The sequence below is a fragment of the Salmo salar genome, chromosome ssa12, assembly GCF_905237065.1.
Source record: "Salmo salar chromosome ssa12, Ssal_v3.1, whole genome shotgun sequence".
NCBI classification, from domain to species: Eukaryota; Metazoa; Chordata; class Actinopteri; order Salmoniformes; family Salmonidae; genus Salmo; species Salmo salar.
In genome coordinates this window covers 49,591,434-49,608,604 of record NC_059453.1, presented here as the reverse complement: position 1 = coordinate 49,608,604, position 17,171 = coordinate 49,591,434, and the positions used below count along the sequence as shown (strand labels likewise).

The window sequence follows — 17,171 nt, the reverse complement described above, 5'->3', positions numbered from 1 at the left end:
TCGATTACTGGCCCAACGCTCTTAACCGCTAGGCCGATGCTAGTACGACCTTTAAACAGGTTAACATTCACAAGGCCGCAGGGCCAGACAGATTACCAGGACTAGTACTCCGAGCACGACCAGCTGGCAAGTGTCTTCACTTATATTTTCAACCTCTCTGACCCAGTCTGTAATACCTACAAGTTTCAAGCAGACCGCCATAGTCGCTGTGCCCAAGAATGCCAAGGTAACCTGCCAAAATGTCTATCGACCAATAGCACTCACATCTGTAGCCATGAAATGCTTTGAAAGGTTGGTCATGGCGCACATCAACACCATCATCCCAGAAACCCTAGACCCACTCCAATTTGCAAACCGCCCAAACAGATCAATAGATGATGCGAACTCTATTGCACTCCACACTGCCCTTCCCCACCTGGACAAAAGGAACACCTATGTGAGAATGCTGTTCATAGACTACAGCTCAGCGTTCATCACCATAGAGCCCTCAAAGCTCATCACCAAGCTAAGGACCCTCTGGACTAAACAACTCCCTCTGCAACTGGATTCTGGACTTCCTGACGGGCCGCCCCCAGGTGGTGAGGGAAGGGAAAACTTCCGCTACACTGACCCACAGGGGTGTGTGCTTAGTCCCCTCCTGTACTCGCTGTTCACCCACGACTGCGTGGCTGCGTGCGACTCCAACATCAAGTTTACCAATGACACGACGGTGGTGGGCCTGATCACCAACGACGATGAGACAGCCTATAGGGAGGAGGTGGTCAGAGACCTGGCAGTGTGGTGCCAGGACAACAACCACTCTCTCAATGTGGGCAAGACAAAGAAGCTTAATGTGGACTACAGGAAATGGAGGGCCAAACACGCCCCAATTCACACTGATGTGGCTGTAGTGGAGCAGGTCGAGAGCTTCAAGTTCCTTGGTGTCCACAACGCTAAAGGACCTATCATGGTCCAAACACACCAGCACAGTCGTGAATAGGGCACGACAACGCCTCTTCCCCCTCAGGAGGCTGAAAAGATCTGGCATGGGCCCTCAGATCCTCAAAAAGGTCTATAGCTACACCATTGAGAGCATCTTGAGTGGCTGCATCACCGCTTGGAATGGCAACTGCTCAGCATCCGAGGTCCTTTAGCATCCTATACGCATACATACATACATACATACAAGTAAGTGGAAACCCCTTCAAATTAGTGGATTTGGCCATTTCAGCCACACCTGTTGCTGACAGGTGTATAGAAATCGAGCACACAGCCATGCAATCTCCATAGGACAAACATTGGAGGTAGAATGGCCTAACTGAAGAGCTCAGTGACCAACATGCCACCGTCATAGGATGCCACCTCTCCAACAAGTCAGTTTGTCAAATTTCTGCCTTGCTAGAGCTGCCTGTAAGTCAACTAAGTGCTGTTATTGTGAAGTGGAAACGACGGCTCAGCCACGAAGTGGTACGCCACACAAGCTCACAGAACGGGACCGCCGAGTGCTGAAGCGCGTAGCACGTAAAACTTGCCTGTCCTCAGTTGTAACACTCACTACAAAGTTTCAAACTGACTCTGGAAGCAACATCAGCACAATAATTGTTATTTGGGAGCTTCATGAAATGGGTTTCCGTGGCCGAGCAGCGGCACACAAGCCTAAGATCACCATGTGCAATGCCAAGCGTCGTCTGGAGTGGTGTAAAGCTCGCCGCCATTGGACTCTGGAGCAGTGGAAATGTGTTCTTTGAAGTGATAAATCACGGTTCCCATCTGGCAGTTTGACAGAACGAATCTGGAGAACGCTACCTGTCCCAATGCATATTGCCAACTGTAAAGTTTGGTGGAGGAGGAATAATGGTCCGGGCTTGGCTTCTTAGTTCCAATAAAGGGAAATCTTCACACTACAGCATATAATTCAATTTTAGACGATTCTGTGCTTCCAACTTTGTGGCAACAGTTTGGGGAAGGCCCTTTTCTGTTTCAGCATGACAATGCCCCCGTGCACAAAGCGAGGTCCATACAGAAATGGTCTGTCAAGATCGGTGTGGAGGAACTTGACTGGCCTGCACAGAGCCCTGACCTCAACCCAATCGAACACCTTTGGGATGAATTGGAACACCGACTGTGAGCCAGGCATAATTACCCAACATCAGTACCCTCACTAATGCTTGTGGCTGAATGGAAACAAGTCCCCACAGCAATATTCTAACATCTAGTGGAAAGCCTTCCCAGAAGAGTGGAGGCTGTTATAGCAGCAAAAGGGGAACCAACTCCATATTAATGCCCATGGTTTTGGAATGAGATGTTCCAGGAGCAGGTGTCCACATGCTTTTGGTCACGTAGTGTACTTACTCCAACACAGAAACTCATCACATACGCTGCTGCTGCTACAGTCTATTTAGCCATCCTGTTGCCCCTATGTACACTACCGTTCAAAAGTTTGGGGTCACTTAGAAATGTCCTTGTTATTGAAAGAAAAGCAAATTTTTTGTCCATTAAAATAACATCAAATTGATTTAAAAAAAACAGCATAGACATTGTTAATGTCGTCAACGACTAATTGTAGCTGGAAATTTCCAAGTGACCCCAAACTTTTCAATGGTAGTGTACATACCTACCTCAATTTCGTCATACCCCTGCACATCGACTTGGTACCCCATGTATATATAGAAAAGCTATCATTGCGTATTCATTCCTTGTGTTACAATTTTTTTTCTTCCTATTATTATGATTAGTTATTCTTTATTGTTGGGAAGGTAAGCATTTCACTGTTAGTCTAGACCTGTTGTTTACAAAGCATGTGACAAATACCATTTCATTTGATGAGTGAGAAAGTTAGAAGGTCAAAGATCCTACCCCCAAGACATGCTAACTCTCACCATTACCAATAACAGGGGAGGATAGCATGTCTTGGGGGTATGATCTTTGACTTTCTCACTCATCATTATTCACAATTTATTGAGGATTATCCATAATCATGGCAGCATCCACAATGTAGAAGTGTTTAGAAACATATTCTATTCTTATTTACAATAACAGTGACTCCAAAATGACAACCCATTATTTACCATTCATTTCTATTGGGTACAAAATACTCCAAAACACAGCCAAAAGAAACTGGAAATGCATCCAACAAGTTTGTAGTTACAAGCTTGATGTGTTCATTGCATGCTAGGAATATAAGACCAAATATTAAAACGTGACTCTTAATACACATACCTGTATATTAAAGTGAATTTGTCCAAATACTTTGGTTCCCTAAAATGGGGGGCTATGTACAGAAAGTCCTGCAATTTCTAAATGGTTTACCTGATATGGATGAAAATACACTCAAATTAAAGCTGACAGACACCACTTTGTATCATTTCAAATGTGCTGGAGTACAGAGCCAAAACAACAAAAGAAACTAAGTAGTTTTTTGGGTATCTGTACTTTTACTCCATTACATTCCGAAATAAAATATGTCCTTTCTTACTCCCATACATGTTCACTGACACCCAAAAGTACTCGTTACATTTCGAATGCTCAGGTAGGACAGTCCAGTTCACACACCTATCGATATAAAGTGTTGTTATCCCTACTGCCTCTGATCTGGCGAATCACTAAACACAAATATTGCGTTTGTAAATGATGTCAGTGCTGGAGCGTGCCCCTGGCTGTCCGCCGTAAATAAAAAATGAAATTGTGCCGTCTGGTTTGCTTAATATAAGGAATTTAATGTATAGCATTTACTTTTTAAGCATGACAATTCAATAATTTTCCCACCACTGTACTTAAGTGCATTTAAAACCAGATACTTCTAAACTTTTACTCAAGTAGTATTTTACTGGCTGACTTTCCCTCTTACTTTAGTTATTTTAGATATATATGTAGATCTATCTATATATTAGGAGTGTCAATATTTTTGACCGTTACCTTTCTGAGAACAGTTTGTTTTACTTGTTAAACAAAATCTCTTTCTCTGAGCAATTGATTAGAATAAATATCCCAATTGTTTTTTGAGCATATGTAACCGTTGTGAAACGGCTAGCTAGTTAGCGGTGGTGCGCCCTAATAGCGTTTCAATCGGTGACGTCACTCGCTCTGAGACCTTGAAGTAGTTGTTCCCCTTGCTCTGCAAATGCCGCGGCTTTTGTGGCGCGATGGGTAACGATGCTTCGTTGGTGTCAGTTGTTGATGTGTGCAGAGGGTCCCTGGTTCAAGCCCAGGTTGGGGCGAGGAGAGGGACGGAAGCTATACTGTTACACATACAATATAGCTCAGTATTAATTATTTATTTTATATAGTCATTACTGTTCATCTTTATCAAGGGTGTTAATAATTTCAGACCCCAAAGTATTTGTGTACAAATGCACATCATACTGTGCTCCGATCATGATAAACCACCCTAAAGGCATTCGGAGGTACTTGGTGAAAGCTTTCTGCTCACTTGGTGATGGTGCCGTCGATGTCGGAGATGACGACGCGGTCGTCCCAGTTCCACAGGTAGATGGCGGCCTCGCAGCGACAGGTGCCCTGGTACTGAGTGGTCACGCTGAACACAACCTTGTTGGCCCCCTCCCGCAGGTTCAACCGCTCCTGGCCAGAACACAATCACAAGGTTAAGATGGCTTACTGACGGGGGCAGGGAAATGACCACATGGTCGGGATCATGAGGTAGTGGTCGTGTGTGTGCATGTGGCAGTGATGACGTACTATCTGATCGGAGGTGAGGCGTAGGGACTTGCGGTACATCTGGCTGAAACACTGGGCGGTGGTCATGGTCTCGGAGGTCTCTGATGATAGGCTGCCGTCTCGGCCCAGGCCCGCCTCCTCGTCGCTTGTCAGGTCTTCGAGAGTTGCCCTGGACAGTCACACGCGCACACACTATTTCAGCACGCGGTCTTATTTCTCACTATATGGTAGGTAGCTAATGGAATAGACGAGCAATTCTGCTAAAAGAAACCCCAAAAGGTCAAATTCAAACTTTTCATGGAACTCTTTTAGGCAAAACGTGCAATTGAGTTACGCATATGCGGAACAATGTGCGTCTGTGATCACTCACAGTATCGTTGTCGAGTGACCGGAAACAGAGGTTGAGGCTTCTTCAGTCTCTGCTTGTGCCTTCTCTTGATCCTGCTTGGAATTCTCTCCAGTCTGTAGTAAAAGAAAGACGGACAAAAATATTGTTATAAATTAAAAGCTAAGCAGCTGTTTACCCATTATCCTTCAATAAGACGACGATTTATGACATTCCAATCCAACTAAAATGTCAAATGAAGGTGTGCTGGTACTAGACTGGAACAAATACTGTATGTGCGACGGCTAGGGGTCCCCAGAAGTCCTGGATCGTGTTCATTAGGCCACACCGTAGCATAACATTTTGCAACAGAAAACAATTTCAGATAGTACCTCCAAGTTTTCTTCAGTTTCGTGTCTACTGAACACGACCCTAGCCTGGATAGAAAAACAGTGATAGGCTACCTGGTTTGGGTTAGTGTCCATGTCCTTCCTCCTCCAGGAGAACCACCAGCGGCCAGACTTTTTGGGCATCTTATCCTTCACCAGCTGGTCAATGGCACTCTACAGACAAACAGACAGCACTTGGTTAAAGGTCATATATTACACCTGCCACCACTTTCCCTGCTTTCCAATTATCGTTCCTTTATCCTTGGGTGCGTTCAGTACAACAGAACGGTGTGCAAAATTTTGTTCAATGGAAACGGTACTGTATTGAAGGACGTTGTAATTATGGTGGCCCAGAGGACATTTGTGTATGGTGTTCCGCAGGAGTTTACGACATTTTACATTTGAATCATTTAGCAGACGCTCTTATCCAGAGCGACTTACAGTAGTGAGTGCATACATTTTCGTACTGCTCCGCCGTGGGAATCGAACCCACAACCCTGGCGTTGCAAGAGCCATGCACTACCAACTGAGTCACATGGGACTATTTCAAATGGTCACACCCATATCGATCGTGCCGCAACATAGGGCCATCCCTCGCCACACCCACCAAACGGGAGCAAACGTACCTCGAAAGCTGTTGAAGAACGCTGCACACCGTTTTGAGGAAACATGTCATTCAGTACAAACCGTCACGCAAAAGTTGACTCAAACTGAACGCACCCCTGAAGTGTGCCCTTGTATACTACTCCCCATACTAGAGGTCGACCGATTCAGATTTTTCAACGCCGATACCGATTATTGGAGGACCAAAAAAAGACAATAAATCACAACAACTCTGAATGAACAATGAACACTTATTTTAACTTAATATAATACATCAGTAAAATCAATTTAGCCTCAAATGAAGCATGTTCAATTTGGTTTAAATAATGCAAAAACACAGTGTTGGAGAAGAAAGTAAAAGTGCAATATGTGCCATGTAAAAAAGCTAACGTTTAAGTTCCTTGCTCAGAACATGAGAACATATGAAAGCTGGTGGTTCCTTTTAACATGAGTCTTCAATATTCCCAGTTAAGAAGTTTTAGGTTGTAGTTATTATAGGACTATTTCTTTCTATACCATTTGTATTTCATAGACCTTTGACTATTGGATGTTCTTATAGGCACTATAGTATTGCCTGCCTAATCTCTGGAGTTGATAGGCTTGAAGTCAAACAGCGCTGTGCTTCAAGCATTGCGAAAAGCTGCTGGCAAACGGAGTAAAGTTCGGTTTGAATGAACGCTTATGAGCCTGCTGCTGCCTACCACCGCTCAGTCAGACTACTCTATCAAATTTCAAGTCATAGACTTAATTACAATATAATAAACACAGAACTACGAGCCTCAGGTCATTAATATGGTCAAATCCGTAAACTATCATTTCGAAAACAAAACGTTTATACTTTCAGTGAAATACGGAACCGTTCCAAGTCAGGCGACCCAAACTGCTGCATATACTCTTGACTCTGCTTACACTGAACGCAAAAAAAAGTTACACAATTTCAGGCACTGCATTGATTATATGCAACACAGGACAAGCTAGATAAACTAGTAATATCATCAACCATGTGTAGTTAACTAGTGATTATGTAAGATTGATTGTTTTTTATAAGATAAGCTACCGATTGTTATGAAAACTTCAAATCGACCCTTCCGATTAATCGGTCGACCTCTACCTCATACATTCAAAGGTATTACAATGGAGTAGGTATAGACTGGTGAGAGATCGGTGATATACCTTTGGTAGATTCTTTTGAAAGACTTGCATTGACAGGACCATAGGGGCAGCTACTGCCCAGTTATAATACCTAAAAGAGCACCAAAAAACCTAATTAGTCAACTGACAGAGACCTATACAAATCATACAGTATAATGGCAGAACCACAAGATCAGATGTATTGTATATCATTACCATATATGGAACTTACTTTGAGTTGATGCAGATAACCAGATTTGGATCTTCGATGAGTCCAGGGTTGCTCACCAAATCTTGGTAGTTCACAACTTGCTCCATAAACTTATCTGGAACAAAGGGAAATGGCAATAGAGAATGTCTCATGAATACAAATGGGTAAAAATAAAATAAAAATAACATAGGTTACCACGTTATTCATGGCCTGTACATTTCGTCACAATATTGTTTTGAACGTTTGTTTTAGGACTGACGGCCAACTGAACATTCTATTCAATACATCTTTCAATAGGTGCTGATAAAGATCTGGTCTAAAGTGCATTAATGTCGCTTAAAAACCTGACGCCATATCTAAAAGGTCAATTATTACTAGCAAAACCTTGTGGCATCACTTTGATGTCACCAGATAGAATTGAGTTGCAGTATAACGTTTGGTTAGATGGAGATTGACAAGCTTTGATGGATAATGACAACATTGCCAACTGTCTAAAGTAAACTTGACGACATGATGGTAAAGCTGTTTCCTACAAAATATTTGCCTACTTTAGCAATGTCATTGTATTTCCAAACCATTACAGTGTAATTTGTGAAACAGTCATAGCTCCCATTCAAAGTCATTAGCCCTCATTCTACTTTTGGATATCAAATGTGGCTGGAGGGTCTGTAGAACTTTGATAACAATGGCAACGACGCGACAGTGACAGAGGTGCAACCTATGAGTACAACGGCATTGTTGAATACTAGTTTTTTTGTCTTGAAGGGCATTCTAGAGTGTGCATTATTTCCCATTACAAAACGGATTGTTTAAATCCTGGATGCTGATATGCAGGAGTCGTGGGCCAACAACTTCCACAAAATACCATGACGTGTTAATGTCATAATTCCACTGTCCCGCAGCCAAGGCAGGAAAATTCAGAAACTTTATCACCCTTGGGGAAAAAGCGTCTACACATACATTTTCCCATGCTACTATTTGGTTTGAAAACAGACCTACCTGCCTGGCTCTAAGCTAACTAGCTACATGCCAATGATTTGTTTAACATAGCAACGTCGAACCATGGACAGCTCTTCCACTCGTTTGCCATCAACGGAAACGTCACTATTAACATCAACTAGCTTGGTTAGCTCGGACTTGCCAACCGTAATAGTTGATGACTATGTAGGCCTATTCGATATTTATTAAATCATTTATTGAAGTACTTGTAGCTCATCATCATTGAACCTCTGCTAGCTAGCTACACGCCAATGATTTGTTTAGCATAGCAACGTCGAATGAATAGAATGAACAACTGGGTCAAAACACCAGAAAATAATTAACGGTCAGGCCGCTTGGGTAGCAACTTCAGAATGTAAAAATGAATTTACTCGTTTTTAATGAAAATATCTTATAAAAGCAATAAGGACCTCAAACCCGGGGATTATCGTGTGATACCTCCCGACTAAGGGCTGTTTTTAGGCCCCGAGTTCTCAGGCCTTATTGCTTAAATAATGCACGGCAATATTCAATCTCAATGAAGTTCATTCTTTTGAAAGCAAAAGTCAAAATGAATATATTATTGGCATTGTTGAATTACATTTTCATAGTAGCAAGCTAGCAGTACTGACGTTTTGGTTAGATAAGCTAGCAAGTCTGTCTGGTTACAAAAGGCAACTATTGTAGCTATCTAGTAAACTTGCTAGCGACTTCAGTGGATGTTGAACACATTTCTACCGGCAAATTAAATACATTTCTAGCAGCAAATGTGCTAAATTACAGCTGTGCTATAAGTGGGATAATCAATTCAGGGCCCTATGCCTTCTATGGAAAATGCAATTCTGCTAGTGCATCGTGGCACACACTTTCACATCATGCATTATATTCCACAGGACACATAGCCCCTCATTGATTATCCCATACTTAGTCCTTTTTAGATTAAATAAATACTGTCTTCATTGTTTACTCACTAGCTTGAGAAAGACCATCATTAGGAGCAGCAAAGAGTGAAGGAAATGTGTCCTTCCATGAGACATGCACAGCTGTACAGAAATATACATACAGTACTTCCAATATCACCCTCTCTCTCACACTCTTGTCACACACACCTTTGTTGATTTGGCTGGTGTGGCCAGTGCGGCCGCAGAGGGACATGCTGACATCCATGTGGTCGGAGGTGGAGTCTGACAGGTACTCTGTGCCGCTGTCCATGGCCCCGCTGCCCACCGACTGGGGAGACTGGTTACCAGACCCAGACCCTTGCTCAGCACCCGGCCGCGAGCTCCCTTCTGTCTCACTAAATGGAGAGTAGAGGGAAAATAGTCTACCTCAATGCCTTTGAGTTTACTTTGTGAATTGCCTGAGTTAAAAATGGAAGTGACCCCAAAACCTGCTTCCAAATAATAATTAATAATCTAACGCTACCATTTCATAATTATAATGGGTGAAAATACTAGTTCCAAGCTGTTGCATTTATCATGGGCCGTTTTCTTAAAGCTTCTCAGAGTAGGAGCGCTGATCAAGGATCGGGGTCCCCCTTGTTCATGTATTTATTATGGATCCCCATTCTATCTGGGGTCCAGCAAAATTAAGGCAGTTTATACAATTTTAAAAACATTACAATACATTCACAGATTTCACAACACACTGTGTGCCCTCGGGCCCCTACCACATATCTACAGTACTAAAAAATGTGTATGTATAGTGCATATGTTATTGTGCGTGTGTTGCCAATGTTTCTTGCTTCACAGTCCCCGCTGTTCCATAAGGTGTTTTTTTTACATCTAATTTTACTGATTGCGTCAGTTACTTGATGTGGAATAGAGTTCCATGTAGTCATGGTACTATGTAGTACTGTGTGCCTCCCATAGTCTGTTCTGGACTTGGGGAGCGTGAAGAGACCTCTTGTGGCATGTCTTGTGGTGTATGCATGGGTGTCCGAGCTGTGTGCCAGTAGTTTAGACAGACAGCTCGGTGCATTCAACATGTCAATACCTCTCATAAATAAAAGTAGTGATGAAGTCAATCTCTCCTCCACTTTCAGCCTGGAGAGATTGACATGCATATTATTAATATTAGCTCTCTGTGTACATCCAAGGGCCAGCCGTGCTGCCCTGCTCTGAACCAATTGCAATTTTCTTAAGTCCTTTTTTGTGGCACCTGACCACACGACTGAACAGTAGTCAAGGTGTGACAAAATTGGGGCCTGTAGGACCTGCCTTGTTGATAGTGTTGTTAAGAAGGCAGAGCATCGCTTTATTATAGACAGACTTCACCCCATCTTAGCTACTACTGCATCAATATTTTTTGACCACAACAGTTTACAATCTAGGATTACTCCAAACAGTTTAGTCATCTCAACTTGCTCAATTTCCACATGATTTATTACAAGAATTAGTTGAGGTTTAGGGTTTAGTGAGTGTTTTGTTTCAAATTCAATGCTTTTAGTTTTAGAAATATTTAGGGCCAACTTATTGCTTGCCACCCACTCTGAAAGTAACTGCAGCTCTTTGTTGAGTGTTGCAGTAATTTCAGTCGCTGTAGTAGCTGACGTGTATAGTGTTGAGTCATCCGCATACATAGACACCCTGGCTTCACTCAAAGTCAGTGGCATGTCGTTAGTAAAAATTGAAAAAAGCAAAGGGCCTAAACAGCTACCCTGGGGAACTCCTGATTATCCACAACACATACGTTTTTCCATGTGATCTTGTTCATTATGATCGAAAAGTTCAAATGGACCACAGATCAGCACTCCTACTCTGAGACACTTTATGAAAACAGTCCCAGGAATTGACTGTAAATAGAATGAGTGACTGAGATCCGATTGGTATTTAACAGTGGGATCAATAAGACTGATGGTTTCTGATTTCTTGACATAAGAAATCATGAAATATACTTATTAATTTCACTAAGGGAGAAAGGGTAATGTATAACATTTACATTATGTCAGGATATGTTATTGTTAGCCATCAGGGACCCTATGGGAGGAGAAGAGAAACAGTCTGGTACCAATCACAATGACCGCCTGAGTTGGGGAGGAGTGAGGAATTTGGGCAGACGTCAGGTTAGATGAAGTGAGGAAGAATATATATCACTAATCTTCTGGATAGCAACAGAGGTGTATTGGCTGTTCAGATGTGTAAGGCGGGGCTCAGCGTAGGAGAAAGGGTTAAATATCAGTGCTTGTATGAATATGTTCTTAGTCTGTTCAACCCTTTGGGGTGAATAAACTTGGTTGGAGCTTTTATAGAGAGTTCGTCAATTTCTTACTCCAATATTTAGAACTTTGAAAAACTGATATCTTATGCCGAGTGAGTCCCTAGCAGTGTGACCTGCCTTGTGAGGACAAAGTCAAGCCTAAGATAACATTTCTCATGATCAGTTTAGGGAATGCATCCTTCTACATTATCCACACAGAGTTCATCGATGTGTGTCATCATTGACACTGAGTAAGTGAGGAATTACGGAAGACATGCCAACCAGGAACTTGGGTCATATCGAGACAGAGTGGGGGAAAGGTGACATATTTTGGGCTGCATATTATGAAATCTATTGCCTGTTGACCTCCATTAATATTTAACCACGGGAGACACCAAAACATAATGTAAAAAAAAAAGTGGTATGAAAAACTCTGGATTAAGAGCAATGTCCGTTCTAACTTTAAGTAGCTCTATAGTGGCATCTGTGCTCCCACCTATCATGTATGAACATTGATTACATTGAGGGTGAGTGGAAAGAAAAATAAATCAGAGCAGGGAGCCCTTTACCCTTTAGGCGGGAAGTAGAGAGCTGCCACCTCTGGGTCAAGGTTAGATAGGTCGTCCAGGTAGATGTCGGAGGGTCCTAGGTGCTGACTGCGTTTACCTGTTCACACAGCACAGCAGCACAGAGACTGAGCACAGAGAACCACCACACAATTCAAAGTCAGGTCAAAAACAACACAAATCCTCTTGAATCTATTAACATAATGCTTATACCTGTGTTCATTTGGAATTGAGCATGGGTAGATCTGTTTCTCCCAGAGTTCTCACCTTTCTTCTTGTCTCTGTGCTCTGCTTTGCCCGTTGTGACTGCTGAGCCAGAATGCTCCTCCCCCAGAGCCTCAGTGGCTCCCATGTCTGTCACTCCAATACTCTCCGCAGCCTGATTGGTCAGGGAGCCCTCTGTGGCTCTGTCCGTCATAACAGATTTGATCTCCATCTCTTCCCCTCCCTCGGTGCAGGGCTTGATCCCGCTGTTGCCCTCACTCACCATAACTCCTTCTGCAAACCCCTGTCCATTGGTTTCTGGTAAGGCACTGTGCTGGTCTGGGTGTTCTATCCTATCGAGAGACTCTGTGATAATGTTGGGACCTGCTACACTGGCTAAACTAGCTGCATTGGCTAAGCTAGCAGCGTCAGGTAAGCTAGCAGTGTTTGCTAAAGTAGCTATGCTGTTGCTAGCTAGCCTGTCTGTGCCGGCTTTGCTACCTTTTTTGGATGGGATGTGTGTGTCTATGCAGTCGTTTTCAATTAGGCTAAATGTGTTAGCTACACATTCAACATCGCCTATGCTTCCTTCGCTAGCTAGGCCATCAGCATTTCCTACATTAGCAATGCTAACTGTGTTAGCCAGGGAGGTTCTTGCCTCTTTCAGCTCCAGGTTGGATGCAGACTCCTTGGCTCCCTCCTCCCCTGCCTGCAGGGTCTCTACTTGTGGCTGCTTTTTTGTATGCCCTGGAGCCTGGGAAGAGTCTATGCTAGCCATCGCTAATGATGCTAAAGTCAGTGGCTCTGCGGTGGGGTGATATGGGCTGGAGGTTCTCTTTGAGGTTCTCTCCAGGTCTATGGGGGAACTCTCTGTGGGTGGGACCGCTGGTCCGGTCCTGGGTTTGGGCCTGACCACCACCGTCACGCTACTGCTCGCTCGGCCACAGCTGAAACCGGGCTCCTGGCCCATGTCGAAGGAGTCCTGCCACTGGATGGTGCGAAAGTGGGAGCTGTCCGAGCAGTGGATGCCAGGGGAGACGCGCTGCATCTCCACCGTCCCCCTCTCCGCCAAACACATCTAGAGGGAGCAGGGAAAACAAAGCAGTGTGGTTATGAATTTCTTCAGTACAAACTTTCTACATCAACTTACGACACCTGTACGTCCTGTTACGACACCTGTACGTCCTGTTACGACACCAGTGTGCTCGGTTATATATCATACCTTGGGAAAGCCACCCCAGTTCCACTGCATCTGAGGCCCTGAGGACTCCTGAGGCTTCACCAGCAGCTCGGAGTCACTCTTGGGGGAGGAAGGACGACTATAGAACACACTAGAGACAGAGAGGAGACACAGAGAGGCTTCATTAATAGGAGAGATTGAAACAGAAGACAGAGAAACTGTTCTTCAGAGAGAGAGAGAGAAACCAAAAGAGAGTGAGACAGAAGAGAGAGAAGATAAAGAGAGCGAGAGAAAGAGAGCAAAGCTCTAAAAAAGGCCATGCATACATAAGCTAAATAAACATAACTGATACCGGCAAGCGCAGTTTGCAGGTTAAGTTATCATCATATAATTCCCACGCACCTGCAACAAGTAACCTCAGATGTGTGCTTTTCCTATTTTAAGAGAGTGGGAGAAAGACAGTAGGGAAAAAAAGTGACAAGAACAGAGAGTTCAACAACTTGAGAGAGAATGAGGGGGACAGACGCAGAGAGAGGGTGAAAGAGAAAGAAAATTTGGTTTCTTGGACACAGATTAGCCTAAATTAGAGATTCCTGCATTTCTGACGTCTCAAACGCTACCTCCGGAGGTCGCACACGGCAATTGCCCGATAGTTGCTCACCCTCAAAGCAGTGCAGTGTAAAAATAAGTCTTGTTAAGCCGAACATTCACATCGTAAAAATACTAATAGCAGAGCAATGTTTTTGAAACAGCTGAAATGTATTGACATTGTCATTATATTTGAGACTTGTTTATTGAGTTACATTCTGAAATTGTTGCCGCATCTTTAACACTAGAACTGCTGGGCCTCGAGGGACCCCCCCTTCAAGCTAACGAGCAGTCATTCTGACTGCAACATTCTCAGTGTAATTAATTAATACATTTCATATATGCTATCGCTAAAATTATAAATTGGGTTGTACTCATGGTGTTAGGTAACATTAGAATACATTTTTTTTCTTAATTTAAAATAAAATCATTAGTTTGTCGCTGTAGGCTATATTTAAAAACAAAAATTTAACTGTTCAATCGAATCTTTGTTCAACTGTTCTTTGTCATCAAAACTGAGGCAACGCATGATCTCTCTTGAAGCCATCCCGTGACATGGTTTCGCCAAAGAAAGGTAAAAGGTACCGTTAAAATAATGACATTCCCTCCTAAAACTGGTTATAACTCCAGGTCTATTTGTGATATTACGATTCTAAACGGCAGCGTGTCATTTAGACTCATTTAGGAAATGTCAAGGAGGGAGGGGGGCATGACTTTAAAAATGGCAGAGTAATAAAATAAATTCATGCGCAGTCAAAAAGTTTTTTTTTTAGTTTAGTTTATTTGGTAAATATTTTCTTAACTCTTCTTGAACTGCACTGTTGGCTAAGGGCTTGTAAGTAAGCATTTCATGGTCAGGTCTACACTTGTTGTATTCGGCGCATGTGACAAATAAAGTTTGATACGAATGCTTTAGCAGGGGTGTTTCCCCCCCTTGGCTGCTTTGAGCCACCGTCCAAGCAAGAAGCTTGCAGCAAGAAGCTGATCAACTCACCAGGGGAATAATCAACATTTCAGTCGCAATTTTGCATTTACCTCATACAATATAATGAAGCCTGGTTTGATCTCAAGTAACTTTAAAAATGATGAAACTGTACTTTAAATACTTGCATGAGTGGTAAACGTTCATGTTTGATATGCTAATGTTACTAGCTAGCCTTGTGTTGTAAGTTATTGTCCTGCTGAAATGGTGAATTAATCTCCCAGTGTCTGGTGTAAAGCAGACTGAAGCAGGTTTTCCTCTAGGATTTTGCCTGTGCTTAGCTCCGTCTCGTTTCTTGTTATCCTAAAAGTGTCTGTCTTTGCCGATGCCAAGCATACCCATACCATGCAGCCTCCACCATGCTTGAAAATAAGGAGGCAGTTAACTCAGTGATGTGTTGGATATGCCCCAAACATCATGCTTTGAAATTAGGACAAAAAAAAAAAAAAGTATTTCTTTGCTGTGTTTTTTTTGCAGTATTACTTTAGTGCCCTGTTGTATACAGGATACATGTTTTGGAATATTTGTATTCTTCTTGTCACCTCTGTCATTTCGGTCATTATTGTGGAGTAACTACAAGGTGGTTGATCCATCCCCAGTTCTCCCTTCACAGCAATTGAACTCTGAAGCAGTTTTAAAAGCACCGTCAGCCTCATTGTGACATCCTTGAGCAGTTACCTTCCTGTCCAGCAGCTCAGTTCAAAAGCACGACTAACTTTGTTGTTTTTTGGGTTGAATAATACACTTTGATAAGCTCCCTGGTCTTTGTAGTTGAATCTGTGCTTGAAATTCAATACTCGACTGAGGGACCTTAGATGTACAGTACCAGTCAAAAGTTTGGACACCTACTCATTCAAGGGTTTTTCCTTTATTGTTACTACATTGTAGAATAATAGCGAAGACATCAAGACTATGAAATAACACATGGAATCATGTAGTAACCAAAAAAAGTTAAACAAATCAAAATATATCTGAGATTCTTCAAATAGCCACCCTTTGCCTCGATGACAGCTTTGAACACTCGGCATTGTCTCAACCAGCTTCATGATGAATGCTTTTCCAACAGTTTTGAAGGAGTTCCCACATATGCTGAGCAATTGTTAGCTTCTTTTCCTTCACTCTGCGGTCCAACTCATCCCAAACCATCTTAATTGGGTTGAGGTCGGGTGATTGTAGACACCAGGTCATCTGATGCTGCACTCCATCACTCTCCTTGGTCAAATAGCCCTTACACAGCCTGGAGGTGTGTTTTGAGTCATTGTCCTGTTGTTAAACAAATGATAGTCCCACTAAGCGCAAACCAGATGGGATGGCTTATCGCTGCAGAATGCTGTGGTAGCCACGCTGGTTAAGTGTGCCTTGAATTCTAAATAAATCACTAACTGTAGTTTCTCTTTGCTTATTTGAGCTGTTCTTGCCATAATATGGACTTGGTCTTTTACCAAATAGGGCTATTTTCTGTATACCAACCCTACCTTGTCACAACACACCTGATTGGCTCAAACGCATTAAGGAAAGAAATTCCACAAATTAACTTTCAACAAGGCACACCTGTTAATTGAAATGCATTCCAAGTGACTACCTCAAGAAGCTGGTTGAGAGAATGTCAAGTTCTGCAATGATGTCATCAAGGCAAAGGGTGGCTACTTTGTAGAATTTCAAATATATTTTGATTTGTTTAACACTTTTTTTGGTTACTACATGATTCCATATGTGTTATTTCATAGTTTTGATGTCTTCATTATTATTCTACAACGTAGGAAATAGTACAAATTAAGAAAAACCCTGGAATGAGTAGGTGTCAAAAGTATGTATGGGGGACATAGGAAGGGGTAGTGATAAAGAAATCATGTCAACCCCTATTATTTTTGTATAACGACCCCTATTATAAGTGTTAATATTGTATAACGACAAAGTGAAACATTTCTTCACAAAAAAATATTGTTCTCACATAGTGTTATTTAACACTGTACAGGAAATTGTGGTTTTGGGGGGATTATTCTTTTAATCTGTGTCCAGGAAACACCCCCTTAGAGCAGTGGTTCCCAAGCAGTGGCTTCCAACCTTTTTTAAAACCGTAGCACACCTCGATGGAATAACAAATATTATGCGTCACACCTAAAATGTCCCTATTCATTTATTTTGTGGTAATGACCTCCATCT

General features: G+C 42.5%; 1 protein-coding gene across 5 annotated transcripts in view; it reads right to left on the bottom strand.

Moving 5' to 3' along the window:
• The window catches only part of zgc:123305 (SMP2 and LNS2 domain-containing protein), a 58,217-nt gene that overhangs the window by 4,944 nt on the left and 36,102 nt on the right, over positions 1-17,171 (bottom strand). For all 5 annotated transcript variants that reach the window (XM_014132086.2, XM_014132084.2, XM_014132085.2 and 2 more), the window contains exons 6-15: positions 13,481-13,589; positions 12,322-13,336; positions 12,058-12,154; positions 9,400-9,587; positions 7,334-7,427; positions 7,144-7,213; positions 5,443-5,541; positions 5,024-5,115; positions 4,675-4,822; positions 4,409-4,557 (exon numbers count right to left, since the gene is read on the bottom strand). In XM_014132086.2, the coding sequence (XP_013987561.2) occupies positions 4,409-4,557; positions 4,675-4,822; positions 5,024-5,115; positions 5,443-5,541; positions 7,144-7,213; positions 7,334-7,427; positions 9,400-9,587; positions 12,058-12,154; positions 12,322-13,336; positions 13,481-13,589 (2,061 nt within the window). The remainder of the gene's footprint in view (positions 1-4,408; positions 4,558-4,674; positions 4,823-5,023; positions 5,116-5,442; positions 5,542-7,143; positions 7,214-7,333; positions 7,428-9,399; positions 9,588-12,057; positions 12,155-12,321; positions 13,337-13,480; positions 13,590-17,171) is intronic.